Source organism: Crinia signifera, chromosome 4, assembly GCF_055691185.1.
Source record: "Crinia signifera chromosome 4, ASM5569118v1, whole genome shotgun sequence".
NCBI classification, from domain to species: domain Eukaryota; kingdom Metazoa; phylum Chordata; class Amphibia; order Anura; family Myobatrachidae; genus Crinia; species Crinia signifera.
In genome coordinates, this window is record NC_139220.1 from 44422015 (window position 1) to 44440860 (window position 18846).

Consider the following 18846-nt stretch of genomic DNA (forward strand, 5'->3'; position numbering starts at 1 on the left):
TGAGGGCATTCTGGGCAAATGCAGAGGAGGGGATTTCTGGTTACACGGGAAATCCCCTCCTCTTGGTGAGCGGCTAAAATTATGACCATAATGGCAGCAGTATATAATACAATTACTAGAGCTGCCACCACAACATGTAGTTTAAGGGTCAGAGTGGAGCTGCATGTGCCCAGTGGTAGAAGAGACAGGTGCCTTACCATGGGGTGGGATGAATGTATTTACAAAGTTATACTGTCTCCTACAGCTATATTATGTGCGAACATTCATATATTATGGGTTGTTTAACCATTTCCTGACCATTTATGTTATTTATATTAAATATGATTGATACAGCCTGTACTATATACCATCTATACTTTCAGTGTTTAAAAAGACCAATGTGTACATTTATGTCCAGGGTTGGTACTAGGTTCTTCTACCAGTCCCTCAGACTCCTGCACTTACTCCAATGCTTAATATAGCGGAAGTTTGTGGAATTCATTTGGAAACCACCTCTAGAAATCCTGCATTTGCCCCTGCATCGGGCCTATCATCACAAGTCCGGGAGATTGTGTAGGACAAATGACTTGTTGGGCCATGCGGATGTCCACAAGAGAGGCTAACTTCTACACAGACCATTGCTACGTGTGACCATAATGTTTGTCTTTTAGATTGGGTTTATCAGCCACAGCCGGGAAAGAAAAAGAAAATTCCCCTTAGTGCCACTAAGGACTCAAAATGTGCACTCACAGCTACTCTCTCCACAGCAAATCCCCAGCCCAGCAGTACTATCGGTAAGACATGTATGTAGGGAATTCAGCTCTCAGCTCACCTTATAGCTTTGGGCTTGTAGTGTTTGGACAGGTTTTCCAATGTACAACACATTTCTTATTGCTTATAGCAGTAACTGTATCTCAGTTAAAACTTTTCCATAGTCCACTGGTGACTGGCTATCTTCTTCTAAGCCTGGAGGGTAGTCCAGTCCAACGTATACCTATTTTCCATTTAAAGTTGTACCCAGCTCCAACCCGGGTGGGCTTGTGAACCCCTTTCCACTAGCGTCACCACCCGGCATAATGCCAGGCAGGTGATGTCACCGGAGGCAGGTCCTGAGTTGGCACTGGGACAGGAGAGCATCTCCCAGCGCCGGCTATTGCATTGCAGTGAAGGGACCCAGGTTACAAATTTTCACTGCACAGTAAGACGGTTGAAATGACAGGTTTCACAACCCGGGTCATTTCAACTGGGAGAGTTTTCACCGTGATCCCGTTCAAAAACCCGGGATATTTAGGCTAGTGGAAAAGGGGTATAAGTGGACATGTGTGCCAGAGTATGAATGACAGAGCAATGAAGGGAGGTGTCAAGTTTAGGATTGTCCTCCATCTGGCTCCTCCTTCTTCCATATATCCTAAAAATGTTCTGTGTCCACGAAGAAACCAATGATTGCACCCTATCCTCTAAATATGATTTTAATATATGTAGCAACAAAACAAAATGTACTTCGTACATAACATTAAGTTACTGGCCTACATTTACATATTAACGTCCCATCAGAACATTCTGACTACTATAGACACTGCGATTTTCTTATGTAAACTTCATGGGTGCTACTCAAAATAAAAATGATTGATTTTAAAAGGGGAACATGCAATGTCCCATAATACGGGGCTTCTGGACTCAATTATGGAAATATACCATGCAACATTTGGTCTCAGCATTGTCGCCGACTCCCGAGTGGGTGATATTTGGCATTATGCCAGATGGAAGAAGGGTCACACAAGGGGTCCGTAAACTTCTGATTTTTTGCTTAAAAATATATTCTTTAGGTATAGGCTGCACCCTATAGCTCCTCCATTCACCTTTTTCTTCAAAATGATCCCACACTCTAAAAGATCAAATATTGAGGAATACAATTTGGTACGAAACACAAACTTGCATGAAAGACCCCCTGATTTTGTTTGACACTACCTAGCCTTGAGTACCTACTGTCCTCCTTTGGGCCTGTGTGTGATGAGACTGTTGGCTGGACCCACCATGTCATTGTTGTGATGTTGAATCATTCTCTTTTTTATTGATATAACTTATTGCACAAAACTCACTGATTCATTGCTGTAATGGTGCAGCATACACTTTTATTGTGACATGTTATTATGTGAATTATAGGTACTTGTGGACAATCACGGCTCCCACGATGTGCATCGTATGGTAAAAAATCGCATCGCATGCGATTTTTAACAGAAATGCATCCAAATGCAGTGAAATTTGTATCAAACATGTTCAATGGCCCCCAAATGTAATTTTTCAGGCTGTCCACCCCCACTATCAACGCGAAACCGAAGCGCGGCGAGCGCTGCGAGCCCGCGAGGGGTGGCGGTACGCATCCTACGACCTTTTCATACCCCCACTATCCACGTCGGCGTGGAGTTGAGAATAGAAAGTGTGGCGAGCGCAGCGAGCCCGGAGCGCGGCGAGCGCAGCGAGGGGACACGGATACCTTCACAGGTATCCGCGTCCCCTCGCGGGCTTCACAGGTGTCCGCGTCCGCTCGCCACGCTTCGGGCTCGGTGGCTCGCTGCGCTCGCCACACTTTCTATTCTCAACTCCACTCCGACGTGGATAGTGGGGGTATGAAAAGGTCGTAGGACGCGTACCGCCACCCCTCGCGGGCTTGCTGCGCTCGCCACGCTTCGGGTTCGCGTTGATAGTGGGGGTGGTACAGCATGAAAAATGACATTTGGGGGCCATTGAACATGTTTGATACACATTTTAATGCATTTGGATGCATTTCTGTTAAAAATTGCATGCGATGCAATTGCATGCGATTTTTGGGAAAAAAATGCCTAAAAACTGCAAAAATCGTATCCAATCGCATGCCACTACATATGGCATGCGATGGGAGCCGTGATAATCCACAAGTACCTAATTATATATTGACTTTCTGTACAACTTCAGAAGTCTAGCTGTGCAGGAACTATGGTGTATAAGTAAGAGTGCCTAAGCTCATGTACCACACTCTATAGCCATGTACCCTTATGACTGAGAGAAAACTGTAATAATCCCATTGTATGCTTCAGCTATTCATTTACCTATGTGTGTCTGCATTGTACACAGGTCTTGCTTTGTATGTGACCATAATCTTTGTCTTTTAGATAGGGGTTATCAGCCACAGCCGACAATTCCCCTTAGTGCCATTTATGACCCAAGATATACCACAGCTTCTCACTCCACAGCAATGATCCAGCCCTGCAACACTCTCGGTAAGACATGTATGTAGGGAATTCAGCCTACATCAATGTATAAACCCCCTGAACCCTACATCAATAAGCGTTTTGGCAGAAATTATACCAGTTCGCCTTTTTCCACCTTTTGGGGCAACCCATGTTTCACCCCGGGTCTGGAAAACAATTCTTATCTAGAGTGGCGACAGAAGGGTATATCTGCGATAAGAAATATCTTTGATCCTCGCGGCACTATTTTACCCTTTCCAAAACTCACGGACAAACACCATATTCCTAGACCCCAATTTTTGATGTATCTACAAGCACGCCATTTTGCTCAATCCCAGCCGAAACCACTCCCTACCGTGCTGGGATACAGAATAAGGCACCTATATCAGTTACTTGTGATCCTCCCTGAGGAAAGATTCTTAAATCTTGAAACTAGATGGAGAGCAGATATACCCTCTTTTCCTTCATGCTCAGTTCTTTTAAAAAAGCTTCCCTACTCGTTAAAATATCTCCAATCCGCCTCCCTTCAGGAGACCCATCTTAAGTTCCGCAACAGGGCCTATGTCTCCCAACAACAGAGGAGCCATTTTATTCCTGGTGACTTATGTCCTAAATGCAAAATGAGAGGGGCGACCTTCTACCATAATTTTTGGGAGTGTGGTCGGATAAAAACCTTCTGGAGGAAATTATTGGGCTTCCTCTACACAACGTTTTCTTTAGACTTAACCCCTTCCCGACATTTGACGTACATGTACGTCATGGTCGGGAAGTACTTCCCGACATTGGACGTACATGTACGTCATGGCTTGTAACTGTCACTGCGTCTATAGACGCGGTGACAGTTAGGAGATGTCTGCTGTCCCTGACAGCAGACATCCCCCCTCGCCGCCCAGGGGGGGCAGGGGTGCCCCCCCCGGTCGGCGATCGCTGTGATTGGCTGTTCAGATTTGAACAGCCAATCTCAGCGTTTCCTGTGTTACCGGCGGCTAAGCCGCTCGGTAACACAGAAAACGGTGGTGATCGGTGCAGCACCGATCACCACCGATCAGCAGCACCCCCCTCCCACCCACCCGGCACTCACCCGGCAGCTCCCGCAGGTCCCCCGGCAGCAGCAGCAGCACACCAGGTCCCCCGGCAGCAGCAGCAGCACGGATCCTCAGCGCACGCAGCGCTTCCCCCCTCCCACCCCACCAATGAGTTAAAAAAATAAGGTACTGAAATATATATATATATATAAATATATATATATATATATATATATATATATATATATATATATATATGTGTGTATGTGTATATATATATATATACACACATATATGTATGTGTATATATGTATATATATATATATACACACATATATATATGTATATATATATATACACAGATATATGTGTATATATATATATACACACATACATACACACACACACACATATATATATATATATATATATATATATATATATATAGAAAGATATTCCCGACATATGACGTATATATACGTCATGGTCGGGATGTACTTCCCGACCGAAGACGTATATATACGTCATGGTTTTAAACTGTCACCGCGTCTATAGACGCGGTGACAGTTTGGAGATGTCTGCTGTCCCTGACAGCAGACATCCCCCCTCGCGGCGATCGCTGCGATTGGCTGTTCAAATGTGAACAGCCAATTGCAGCGTTTTCTGTGTTACCGGCGGCTAAGCCGCTCGGTAACACAGTGATCGGTGGTGATCGGTGCTGTTAAGTACAGCACCGATCACCACCGATCGCCAGCCCCCCCCCCTCCCACCCGGCAGCCCCCCTCACTCCCACCCACCCGGCTGCCGCAGCGCCAGCACCCCTCCCACCCCCCCGCCAGCCGCAGCGCCAGCCCCCCTCCCAAAGCTGGTGACCAAAATGGGGTCACTTGTGGGGGGGTTCCACTGTATTGGTGCTTCGGGGGTCTTGCTAATGCGACATAGCACCCACCATTCATTCCACCACCAAAAATCACTCCTTCCCTTCTGAGTCCTGCCATGCACCCAACTGGTATTTTTTGGTCACATGTGAGGCATTGCCGTACTCGGGAGAAATTGGGGCACAGATTTTGGGGTGCTTTGTATCCTTCATTCCTTGTGAAAATGAAAAATTTTGAGCCAGAACTGCATTTTTCTGTAAAAAATTACATTTTTTTACACAAAAATGCAGATCTGGCTCAAAATTTTTCATTTTCACAAGGAATGAAGGATACAAAGCACCCCAAAATCTGTGCCCCAATTTCTCCCGAGTACGGCAATGCCTCACATGTGACCAAAACATACCAGTTGGGTGCATGGCAGGACTCAGAAGGGAAGGAGTGATTTTTGGATTTTGCAGCACAGATTTTGGTGGAATGAATGGTGGGTGCTATGTTGCACCAATACAGTGGAACCCCCCCACAAGTCACCCCATTTTGCAAACTACACCCTTCAGGGAATTCATCAAGGGGTATAGTGTACATTTCAAACCCCCAGGGGTTTCACCAATTTTGATACAACTGAGCTGTGAAAATGAAAAATTATTTTTTTTTATTTTCACTGCCCAGTTGTACCACAATTGGTGAAACCCCTGGGGGTTTGAAATGTACACTATACCCCTAGATGAATTCCCTGAAGGGTGTAGTTTGCAAAATGGGGTCACTTGTGGGGGGGTTCCTAACTTTTAGCATCTTATGGTGCCTAGAAACCTACATGGTGCCTAAAAAATAATCTCATAAAAAGGAGGCTCCAAAATCAAGTAGGTGCTCCTTCTATTATGGAGCCTGTGGTTTGGTCACCGTGCACACTAGGGCCACATATAGGATATTTATGAAAACCAAAGAATTGGGGGAATCAATTTTTAGTCACATTTCTCTAGTAAAATCTACTGTATTCGTTAGAAAAATGTATTAAAATTGAAACTCTGCAAAAAAAATGAAATTTTGAAATTTCACCTACACTTTGTTTTAATTCCTGTGAAACACCTAAAGGGTTAACAAACTTCCAAAATGCTGTTTTGAATACTGTGAGGGGTGCAGTTTTTGAAATGGCATCATTTATGGGGGTGTCTCACATACAAGTCCCTCAAAGTCACATCAGAACTGAACTGGTCCCTAAAAAAATCAGTGTTTGAAATTTTCTTGAAAATTTGAGAATTTGAGAATTTGCTATTCATATTGTAAGCCTCCTAGTGTCCAAAAAAATTAAAAGGAAGTTGAAATAATGATGGAAACATAAAGTAGACATATGGTCTATGTTAGCTATTTTGAGTGGTATGATTATTTGTCTCACAAGCAGAAAATTTAACATTTTGCAAATCGCTAAATTTTCCATTTTTTCACGACATTTTGGTATTTTTCACAAAAAAACACAGACTGTATCGACCCAAATTTACCACTAATTTGAAGTACAATGTGTCACGAAAAAACAATCTCAAAATCACTGGGATAAGTAAAAGCAAAAAAAAGTTATCCCCACTTAAGTGAGACATGTCAGATTTGAAAAAAATGGCTCTGTCAGGAACGCAAAAACTAGCTCTGTCAGGAAGGGGTTAACATATAACCCACTACCCTCATTGTTTTTATACTTCTCTGAGTGGAACCTGGGTCAAAATAGGAAAAAACTTACACCATTACTTACACTGATTCTAGTCCTAGCAAAAAAACTGATCTTAACCCATTGGATTCATAGGACCCCTCCCTCGCAAAATTTAAAAATTCTCTCCACAAAATTTTATTTTTTGAACGCAAGGCCGCCTTATTTGATATTGAGAAAGGGGTGGTTCGCTTTTATGCTAAATGGGAAACATATATCCTAACTTTAGACCCTACAGTGCAAACGACTATACAGAAAACACTAACTGGTACTTGATCTGCCAGGTGGCCCTCCCACCCGCATTTGTATAGCTTAATTGAGGCTGCTATGCTCCTAGACTTCTTTAAGCTGTTGACACCCCCCCCCCCCCCCCCCCAATATGGCTGAGTTTATCTGTCAGGTACAACCACCGAGTCACAACTAGGTATATCATTGGTTGTCAGAAGTCTTAGTCTTAGTATGTTTGTCTTGTCTCCCACCATCACCCATTCCCCTCCTTCCCTTACCTATCTGTCTCCAACCCCTTCTTTCTATGTGTGTTTCACATTGTTCTAAGTAGAATTACTGTTTTCTATTTAAATGTCAATACCATGTGTCATGACTATCCATTCATGTTTCATGCTATGCATCGGGAAAATGTATACCTTTGTATTTCTGATGCATTTGCCGCATTAGTACTTGCTGATACACATACTAGTCACCGTGAGTGTTTTGTGAAGACACAAGATGCTCTCTCACCTGGGGGAACCAAATTGTATGATTCCCCTATCATGTGTTATATATTTCAAATTAATACGAATCAAGAGCCATGATGTAAATGTGATATCACCTTTATTCTTGTCTGTTTACAATGTTGTTTTATAAATTGAAAAATCAAAAACGTCTTTAAAAAAAAAAAAAGGGGGAACATGGAATGTCCCATAATACGGGGCTTCTGGACTCAAGTATGGAAATATCCCATGCAACATTTGATCTCAGCATTGTCGCTGACTCCCGAGTGTGTGATATTTGGCATTATGCCAGATGGAAGAAGGGTGACACAAGGGGTCCGTAAAAAATTCTTCAGTTTTAGTTGCACCCTACAGCTCCTCCATTCACCCTTTTCTTCAATAAATGATCCCAAACTCTAAAAGATCAAATATGGAGGTGCATTAGGCATACACTTTGGTACGAAACACAAACTTGCATGAAAGACTTTTGTTTGATTTTGTTTTATACTACCTAGCCTCGAGTATCTATTGTCCTCCTTTGGGCCTGTGTGTGTGATGAGAATGTTGGCTTGGCGATGGACCTGGACCCACCATGTCATTGTTGTGATGTTGAATCATTCTCTTTTTTATTGATATAACTCATTGCACAAAACTCACTGATTCATTGCTGTAATGGTGCAGCATACACTTTTATTGTGACTTGTTATTATGTGAATTATATATTGACTTATGTACAACTTCAGAGGTCTACAGAAAAGGGAAATGAATGAGACACTCCTTCCGGCGCAGCAGCCAAAGACAATCTCAATGTTTGATGGGGAGACACCCCTCCCCCAACAACATACACGAAACAAGAATTTCAAACAGAGATATCTTAGCGCTTATACAGATTAGTACTTCCCTTTGGGTGGGTGATTATTTTCAAGATTGGATCTTCTGATATTTGTGGGTCCAATTCTTTAACAGAGAGTCCTCATATTCACGAGTCCCGTGTTAAATATGGGGAAAAAATACATAAAACAATGTTTTTAGGAAAGTTCCAAGACACATATATTAGAATCTTGATCTGTTTTTTCACCCATGTGATTGGGCCTATAAAGCTTGTGTTGACAGACCCTTCACCGATATATGAGGGTTTTCGTACCCAACTCACATGGATGGTGGGCAAAAAACACCTATCAAGGTATCTTTATATATGGAATGATTCCCAAATGATTTATATTCAGATTAGACGGTGCAAAATGAGGTGCATACCCCAACTCACTCAGCAAGGTGTTAGTATGTTCCCATCAAGGTATCTTTTAAGGAGACCAGAGCAATGGAATTTCCACAAGACACTTTATTAACATCGGTCCTCCAACAACAGGATACACCGTAAAACAAACAATAAAAAGTGGTGAGGACCACAAATGGTTCCAGATATTTCGAGATCAGGCAGATGTTTGAAAAACAAAGTCTACAACCTGGAGTGGTGTCCGGACTCGCTTTCCAGGTCGCCTTGACTTTGAGCCGTGTTCTCCAATCTGGATCCAAGTGGTGCCCTTCTTCTCTGCTTCCCTACGCATTTCGACCCTACCTGGGTCTTTATCAAGGTGTGCAGAGTGTTCTCAGTAAAGGGTTTATATACCCACTAGACAGGAAGTACAATTCCTTCCTGTTTCCTGTCATACATTCTAATTAAACAATGCAAACAATACAAACAATACAAACATTACATGGTGTCTTCACTTATATATATATTGTTGCATTTGGGAACCATTCATGTAGGAATGTAGATCACATTATGCTTAAATCAATATATGGTATATGAGTGCAAAATCGCGGTGTGCGTTCCATTGCACTTCCGCATTCCACTAACCGGATTTCCGGTCTGTATGGTGTGGCTGAGATGGGTGTTTTGTAGAGCGCAAAACAGGAAGTTCTTGCGCTCCACACGCCATCTCACTGCAGGAGCCGGAAGCGGAAAGCATGCGCCGCACGGCCCTGAGTCGTGGACCGCAAGACGCGGAAGTGCCTGCGTCTCCTCCCTTCCGTAGTACCCGGAAGTTCCTATAGCTCAACTGCGCGTCCATGGTAACATAGTACACTCTAATGGAACGCAAATATGCGTTCCACAGTGGCGATAAAGTGCATGATACTTAGATCGCTGAAAAAGTGCATGGTGCTTAGTTATTCCCAGGTGCAACATTATCTATGTACATATATAATTCATAAAAATATATTAAAAACATTTTTAAGGGATCATATCATATTAAATATCGTATAAAAATACAAAAGTACAAAAATTGAATAAAAATGCATAACAAGATATGTAAAAACATGAGGTAGTTGAACTGACATTAGGTAGATCCACAAGAAGCTGAAACAAAAAGAGAGAAGTGGAAATGATCACATCATATAACACTTATAAGAACCATTTCAATTCAAAATCGCTATTGTGTCCATTAGGGGACAAGGTTTTAAAGTAAAAAATGCACTGCATCTCCAGTTTTGCTAACCTACTTGCAGTATCCTTATCTATAAGGTCTGCAGTAACTGTTTTCAGCCTCTTAAATGGGAGGGTGAACAATTGTGTTTCTCTTTAAAATGGGCTGATAAGGCATGGGTTTCTACCCCTTTCTTGATATTTCTTATGTGTTCTGCAATGCGAGTTTTCAACGGCCTTGAAGTACGCCCAATATAAAATTTCTCACATGAACACTTCACAGTATAGATAACATTCTGACTATTACATGTGATAAAATTAGTAATTTTTGCAATTTTTCCATTGATATTTACTTCAGTGGTTTTATTCCTTCAGAGGTCTAGCTGTGCAGGAACTGTGGTGTATAAGTAAGAGTGCCTAAGCTCATGTACCACACTCTATAGCAGGCATTCCCAACCACGGTCCTCAAGGCACACCAACAGTGCAGGTTTTAGTGATATCCAGGCACAGCACAGATGGTTAAATCAGAATCACTCAGGTACTAATTACTGTAAGTCACCTGTGCTCAAGCCTGGATATCACTAAAACCTGCACCGTTGGTGTGCTTTGAGGACCGTGGTTGGGAATGCCTGCTCTATAGCTATGTACCCTTAGGACCAGTGGCGTAACTACTGTAAGGCAGCCCCAACTGCCGCTTGGGGGAGCAAGCGGCAACAGGGTCTGTGTGGGCGCCGGCACCCGCTCAACGCACTGACATGCTGATGCCTGCCTGCTGGCTGAGCACTGGAGGCGAGTCAGCTGCAGCACAGGTGCGGCCATGACAGAGACGACAAATCCCCCCACTGATTCAATTGACTGTACACAGAGCCGGACATAGCACTGAAATAGCCCTGGTATATGTGCTAAACGATCTTCTGATGGCAAGAGACAGAGGTGACTGTTCAATCTTAATCCTTCTGGACCTCTCTGTAGCATTTGGTACTGTGGACCATGGGCTTCTGATTGAACGCCTAAAAAATTTCTCTGGACTGGATGGCACAGTACTAAGCTGGTTTAAATCATTTCTCACTGGCCAGTCACAGAGAGTGTTATCTGGAGTATACTCATCTTCATCCGTGCCATTGCCATGCGGTGCCCCACAAGGTTCTATATTATCCCCATGCTTTTTGCAGTGTACATGCTGCCAATGGGTGAAATAATTAGGCGCCATGGCCTTGTCTACCACTGCTATGCAGATGACACACTGCTGTACTTGTCCTTTGCTCCAGGCACTGTAAACCCAATAGCAACCCTAAATGGCTGTCTAGCTGAGCTCCAGGAATGGATGAGTGCCAGTTGGCTGAGACTGAATCCTGATAAAACAGAGGTCCTTATGATTGGACCTCAACATCAGAGGACAAGACTGCCGCATAGCCACCCAACTGGACTGACACTTGGGGGTACAGAATTACAAAACTCTGATCATGTGCGGAATCTTGGCGTGGTACTAGATGGTGGATTGACACTTAAACATCAGATATCAGCCACAATCAAATCCTCATTCTTTCATCTGAGGAACATAGCCAGAATCAAACACTTAATCCCATCTGAAGACCTGCCAAAAGTCATACATGCATTTGTATCATCTCGTTTGGATTACTGCAATGCCCTTTACCTTGGTCTACCAGCAAAAGAACTTCACCGATTACAGCTGGTACAAAACACAGCTGCCAGGCTGTTAACTAAACAGCCCCGCTCTAGCCACATTACTCCCATTCTCTACTCCCTTCACTGGCTGCCAATAAAATGGCGAATAATTTTCAAGATCAATCTACTGAGTTTCAAAGCCCTACATGACCAAGGCCCAAGGTACCTGAAGCAGCTTCTGATTCCATACTGTCCCACCCGATTACTGCGGTCTGTAGATGAAGGACTTTTAGCAGTACCTAGGATCTCCTGTAATTCATCTGGGGGTCGAGCTTTTAGCCATTCAGCTCCGACTTTATGGAACTCACTTCCCAGCACAGTTCGAGAGACCCCCACTCTAGAATCCTTCAAAAACAGACTCAAGACCTTCCTATTTACTCAAGGGTTTCCTTCAGTCCCTTAAGTATTGTTTATGAAAAGCTTTTCTGTACTGTATTACAGATGTAGCGGGATTCATCTTTGCAGGGGATGGCGATGGCGTCGCCATCACCATCCCCTGCCCCGTCGCCATCTGTATGCCGGAAGGGGACGCACGTGCACCAGGCGACCGCACCCCCCCCCCCCCCCCCCCCGTAGCCTCCTCGGGTCCCCGCCCTGCCCCTCGAGCGGGAGGCGGACAGTAATGCATCCGCCTCGCCGCCCCGTCGCTCGGATACTGTGACGCGCGTGCGTGGGGGACGCACGCGCGTCACAGTCAGATAGCGGCGCCGTGTTGCTGGCGGATCGCCAGCAAAGACAAGGCATGATTCATCTTTACATGCATTCTATCTGTTAAGCGCCTTGAGTCCTATTGAAGAAAGAGCGCTATATAAATAAAATTATTATTATTATTACTGTGTACAGGATGGGCGGGCGGCTGGGGTGGCCTGGGACGTGTCGTAGCCAGGCGAATCAGCAGTGTCTGCTGGTCTTTCTGCCTCTCTACTGCTTCAGCTTCTCCATTATGCGTGTGACATCATCAATCACACTCTGGCGAGGAGTGGTAGGGGGGAGCAAAATTTTTGGTAGGGGGGAGCAAACTTTTTGGTAGGGGGGAGCAAAATTTATAGTTACGCCACTGCTTAGGACTGAGCGAAAACTGTAATAATCCCATTGTATGCTTCAGCTATTCATTTACCTGTATGTGTCTGCATTGTACACAGGTCTTGCTTTGTATGTGACCATAATCTTTGTCTTTTAGATAGGGTTTATCAGCCACAGCCGACTATTCCCCAAGGTGCCATTTATGACCCAAGATATATCACAGCTTCTCACTCCACAGCAATGATCCAGCCCTGCAACACTCTCGGTAAGACATGTATGTAGGGAATTCAGCCCACCTTTATTTAGCTTTTCCAGTGTCCAAAACAAGGCATCACAAACACACACACAGGCGAAGAAGGGTACAGGGTGTCACACATGGGGGGTAAGGGGAGGGGGGTTTATACATTGGTTAGGGGGAGCAGAGCCAGATTAAGGGGAGTGAGTGCAGGATATACATTGCCCTCTAACAGGGGCACCCCATGCCTGCATTCTTGTACCCCAGCGCTTCTGTTGGTAGTGTGCACAGCAGTACAAGCAGTGCTCCTGTGACTTGGTAGCTCATGAAAGTTCCAGCCACACACTAAGTGGAAAGCCAGGGGCTGCCTGGAGGTACTCTGTCCTACTATGGGGGGGGGGGGGGGGACACGTCTCCCAATCCTGCCTTACTCACTGTCAGCTGCAGAGAAGTGGATGGCTTGGATATTAGCTCTGCTCCCCATGGTCTGCCTCTGGCTCCATGACAACGTTCACATAGCCATTGGACACCATTGGTTTACCTAATCCCGCTACTAATGGCCACTCTCCATGATTTAGCTTTTTTATTATCTGCCCTGAACTGCCGTCTCTGCCCTGCACTGCCGTCTCTGCCCTGCACTGCCGTCTCTGCCCTGCACTGCCGTCTCTGTCCTGCACTGTCGTCTCTGCCCTGCACTGCCGTCTCTGTCCTGCACTGCCGTCTCTGTCCTGCACTGCCGTCTCTGCCCTGCACTGCCGTCTCTGCCCTGCACTGCCGTCTCTGCCCTGCACTGCCGTCTCTGCCCTGCACTGCCGTCTCTGCCCTGCACTGCCGTCTCTGCCCTGCACTGCTGTCTCTGCCCTGCCTGCAGCATGAGCCAAATTGAGAACTTTCTTCCAGGTATCATTGGCTTCCCTGCAGCTAATTGCCAGGGGAGAAGGGACAAAAAATCTCTGCAGTGCATCTCACAGCGCTGTTACTGTTGCTGCAGTACTTGCCCAACAGTTTTAAAGTATGGGGCGCTGCAAACACTACTATGAGGCATCTCACATAAGTCATATACATAGGAGCCCCTTTAATATAAGTGTAATACAGCCTGGGACTGACAAAATGTTCAGATACCCCCATGAAGCTCAGGACTCAGAGAGTCCCAAAGAATGCAGTGTAGACTATCTGCAGCTGGCCGGCTCATGGAACGTTGGAGAACATGGATTGGTTTCTGCACCTCCTATAATGTGGAGCAATGTGAGGCCTTCCCTACTCTAACCTGCCCAAGTATTACATAAATAATAATATGGCCTCTGTTCCCCGGCCATCTAGACTTTAAGGAGCGTTAACATATAGTAATTAGGGCTGGTCCAACACAACCACATTTACAACTTTAACCCGTTCACTGGTAATCCTGGGAATTTTCCAGGCTATGCCTTAATGCCCGGACTAGAAAGCAAGGAAAATTCTCGGGATTGCCAGTGTTTAGCGACGGGCAGCGCTGCTGAGTTCATCGCTGAACTCAGCTGGCTTCAGCGCTGTCTGGCTCCCTCTCCTCCGCCTCACCCCACCTATCATCACAAGACCAGGACATTGCATAGGACAAATGACTTGTTGGCCCTAATCGGATGTCCACAAGAGAGCTTGGCTAACTTCTACATAGACTATTACTAAGTGTCTTACTTTGGTCATTTCCCAAGTTGTCTGACCTCCATGCACCACACTCTGTACCCTGTACCCTGAGGACTCAGGGAAAACAATTTAAATCACATTTCAGCTCCTCCATTCCCTGTATCTGTCTGCATTGTACACAGGTCTTGCTTTTTTATGTGGCCATAATCTTTGTCTTTTAGATTGGGTTTATCAGCCACAGCCGGGAAAGAAAAAGAAAATTCCACTTCGTGCCACTAAGGATCCAAAATGTGAACCCACAGCTACTGTCTCCACAGCAAATCCCCAGGCCAGCAATACTCTTGGTAAGTCATGTACAGTATGTAGGGAATTCAGCTCTCAGCTCACCTTTGTATAGCTTTCGGCTTGTAGGGTTTGGACAGCTTTTCCAGTGCACAACATAGTGACCACATTTCTCATTGCTTATAGCAGTAACTGTACCTCAGCCAAAAGGTCTCCATAGTCCACTGGTGATAAAGGTTGTGGCTGGCTATCACCTTCTAACCCTGGAGAGTAGGGAGGCAAGAGTATGAATGACAGCAATGAAGGGGGTGTCAAGTTTAGGATTGTCCTTCAATTAACTCCCTCTTCTTCCATATGCCCTAAAAATGTTCTATGTCCACGCAGAAACCAATGATTGCACCCTGTTCGCTAAATATGATTTTATTATAAATGTACTTCAAACATAACATTGAGTTCCTGGCCGACATTTAGTTTTCAACGCCCCATCAGAACATGCTGATTTTCATATGTAAACTTCATGGGTGCTACTCAAAATAAAAATTATTGATTTTGAAAGGGGAACATGGAATGTCCCATAATACGGGGCTTCTGGACTCAAGTGTGGAAATATACCAAGCAACATCTAATCTCAGCATTTTCGCTGACTCCCGAGTGGGTGATATTTGCCATTATGCCAGATGGAAGAAAGGTGACACAAGGGGTCCGTAAACTTTTGATTATTGTGTCCGCAGTTGCTAAAATATTCTTCAGTTTTAGTTGCACCCTACAGCTCCTCCATTCATCCTTTTCTTTAATAAATGATCCCACACTCTAAAAGATCAAATATGGAGGTGCATGAGGAATACACTTTGGTACAAAACACAAACTGGCATGAAAGATCCTCTGATTTTGTTTGACACTACCTAGCCTCGAGTACCTACTGTCCTCCTTTGGGCCTGTGTGTGATGAGACTGTTGGCTTGGCGATGGACCTGGACCCACCATGTCATTGTTGTGGTGTTGAATCAGTCTCTTTTTTTATTGATATAACTCATTGCACAAAACTCACTGATTCATTGCTGTAATGGTGCAGCATACCCATTTATTGTGACTTGTTATTATGTGAATTATATATTGACTTTCTGTACAACTTCAGAGGTCTAGCTGTGCAGGAACTGTGGCGTATAAGTAAGAGTGCCTCAGCTCATGTACCACACTCTATAGCCATGTACCCTTATGACTGAGAGAAAACTGTAATAATCCCATTGTATGCTTCAGCTATTCATGTACCTGTATCTGTCTGCATTATACACAGGTCTTGCTTTGTATGTGACCATAATCTTTGTCTTTTAGATAGGGGTTATCAGCCACAGCCGACAATTCCCCTTAGTGCCATTTATGACCCAAGATATACCACAGCTTCTCTCTCCACAGCAATGCTCCAGCCCAGCAACACTCTTGGTAAGGGTACAGGGTGTCACACATTGGGGGTAAGGGGGGGGGGGGGTTATACAGTGTATAGGGGGAGCAGAGCTGGATTAAGGGGAGTGAGTGCAGGATATATACTGTCCTCTAACAGGGGCACCCCATGCCTGCGTTCTCGTACCCCACGGCTTCTGTTGGTGTTCAAAGCAGTACAAACAGTGCTCCTGTGACTTTGTAGCTCATGAAAGTTCCAGCCACACACTAAGTAGAAAGCCAGGGGCTGCCTACTCAGAACTGGAGGTACTCTGTCCTACTATGGGGGGACACGTCTCCCAATCCTGCCTTTCTCACTGTCAGCTGCAAAGGAGTGGCTGGCTTGGATATTAGCTCTGCTCCCCCTGGTCTGCCTCCGGCTCCATGACAATGTTCACACAGCCATTGGACACCAGTCACTGCCCACACTCTGCACCATTGGTTTACCTAAACCCGCTACTAACGGCCAATCTTCATGATTTTGTTTTTTTTTATTATCTGCCATGTACTGCTGTCTCTGCCCTGCACTGCTTTCTCTGTCCTGCACTGCTTTCTCTGTCCTGCACAGCTGTCTCTGCCCTGCACGCCTGTCTCTGCCCTGCACTGCCGCCTCTGCCCTGCACTGCCGCCTCTGCCCTGCACTGCCGTCTCTGGCCTGCACTGCCGTCTCTGGCCTGCACTGCCGTCTCTGGCCTGCACTGCCGTCTCTGGCCTGCACTGCCGTCTCTGGCCTGCACTGCCGTCTCTGTCCTGCACTGCTGTCTCTGCCCTGCACTGATTTCTCTATCCTGCATTCCTGTCTCTGTCCTGCACTGCTGTCTCTGCCCTGCGCTGCCGTCTCTGTCCTGTGCTGCCGTCTCTGCCCTGCGCTGCCGTCTCTGCCCTGCGCTGCCGTCTCTGCCCTGCGCTGCTGTCTCTGCCCTGCGGTCTCTGTCCTGCACTGCCGTCTCTGTCCTACACTGCTGTCTCTGTCCTGCCTGCAGCATGAGCCAAATTGAGAACTTTCTCGCAGGTGTCAATGGCTTCCCTGCAGCTAATTGCCAGGGGAGAAGGGACAAATAATCTCTGCAGTGCATCTCACAGCGCTGCTGCTGCTGCTGTACTTGCCCAACAGTTTTAAAGTATGGGGAGCTGCAAACACTACTATGAGGCATCTCAGATAAGTCATATACATAGGAACCACTTTAATATTAGTGTAATACAGCCTGGGACTGACAAAATGTTCAGATACCCCCCTGAAGCTCAGGAGAGTCCCCAGGAATGCATCTTAGACTATCTGCAGCTGGCCGGCTCATGGAACGTTGGAGAACATGGATTGGTTTCTGCACCTCCTATAAAGTGGAGCAATGTGAGGCCTTCCCTTCTCTAACCTGCCCAAGTGTTACAGAAATAATAATATGGCCTCTGTTCCCCGGCCATCTAGACTTCAAGGAGCGTTAACATATAGTAATTAGGGCTGGTCCAACACAGCCACATTTACAACTTTAACCGTTCATGGTAACCCTGAGAATTTTCCGGGCTATGCCTTAATGCCCGGACTGGCAAGCCCCGAAAATTCTCGGGATTGCCAGTGTTTAGCGCCGGCAGCGCTGCTTAGTTCATTGCTGAACTCAGCTGGCTTCAGCGCTGCCCGGCTCCCTCTCCTCCGCCGCGCCTCCGCCTCACCCCGCATATCATCACAAGACCAGGACATTGTGTAGGACAAATGACTTGTTGGGCCAATCGGATGGCCACAAGAGAGCTTGGCTGACTTCTATATAGACTATTGCTAAGTTTCTTACTTTGGTTATTTCCCAAGTTGTCTGACCTCCATGCACCACACTCTATAGCCCTGTACCCTGAGGACTCAGGGAAACCAATTTAAATCACATTTCAGCTCCTCCATTCCCTGTATATGTCTGCATTGTACACAGGGCTTGCTTTGTATGTGACCATAATCTTTGTCTTTTAGATAGGGTTTATCAGCCACAGCCGAACATTCCCCTTAGTGCCATTTATGACCCAAGATATACCACAGCTTCTCTCTCCACAGGGCTCCAGCCCTGCAACACTCTCGGTAAGTCATGTACTGTATGTAGGGAATTCAGCCCACCTTTATTTAGCCTTTCCAGTGCACAAACAAGGCATCACAAATACACAGAGGAAGGAGGGTACAGGGTATCACACATGGGGGTAAGGGGGGGGGTTATACAGTGTTTAGGGGGAGCAAAGCCGGATTAAGGGGAGTGAGTGCAGGATATATTGTCCTCTATAAGGGGAACTCCATGCCTGCATTCTTGTACCCCAGCGCTTCTGTTGGTAGTGTGCACAGCAGTACAAGCAGTGCTGCTGTGACTTTGTAGCTCATGAAAGTTCCAGCCACACACTAAGTGGAAAGCCAAGGGCTGCCTACTCAGAACTGGAGGTACTCTGTCCTACTATGGGGGGACACGTCTCCCAATCTTGCCTTTCTCACTCAGCTGCAAAGGAGTGGTTGGCTTGGATATTAGCTCTGCTCCCCCTGGTCTGCCTCCTCCATGACAATGTTCACACAGCCATTGGACACCAGTCACTGCCCACACTCTGCACCATTGGTTTACCTAAACCCGCTACTAATGGGCAGTCTTCATGATTTTTTTTTTTTTTAT

The 18846-nt window shown here is 45.6% G+C and overlaps 1 protein-coding gene across 4 annotated transcripts in view; it reads left to right on the plus strand.

The window, feature by feature from the left end:
- Nucleotides 1-18846, plus strand: part of SOX30 (SRY-box transcription factor 30) — an 84680-nt gene that overhangs the window by 42273 nt on the left and 23561 nt on the right. For 2 of the 4 annotated variants that reach the window (XM_083181669.1, XM_083181672.1), the window contains exons 10-15: nt 651-773; nt 3129-3236; nt 12804-12911; nt 14723-14845; nt 16115-16222; nt 18171-18275. In XM_083181669.1, coding sequence (XP_083037795.1) covers nt 651-773; nt 3129-3236; nt 12804-12911; nt 14723-14845; nt 16115-16222; nt 18171-18275 — 675 coding nt within the window. The remainder of the gene's footprint in view (nt 1-650; nt 774-3128; nt 3237-12803; nt 12912-14722; nt 14846-16114; nt 16223-18170; nt 18276-18846) is intronic. The other 2 variants (XM_083181671.1, XM_083181673.1) reach the window with 1 other exon arrangement.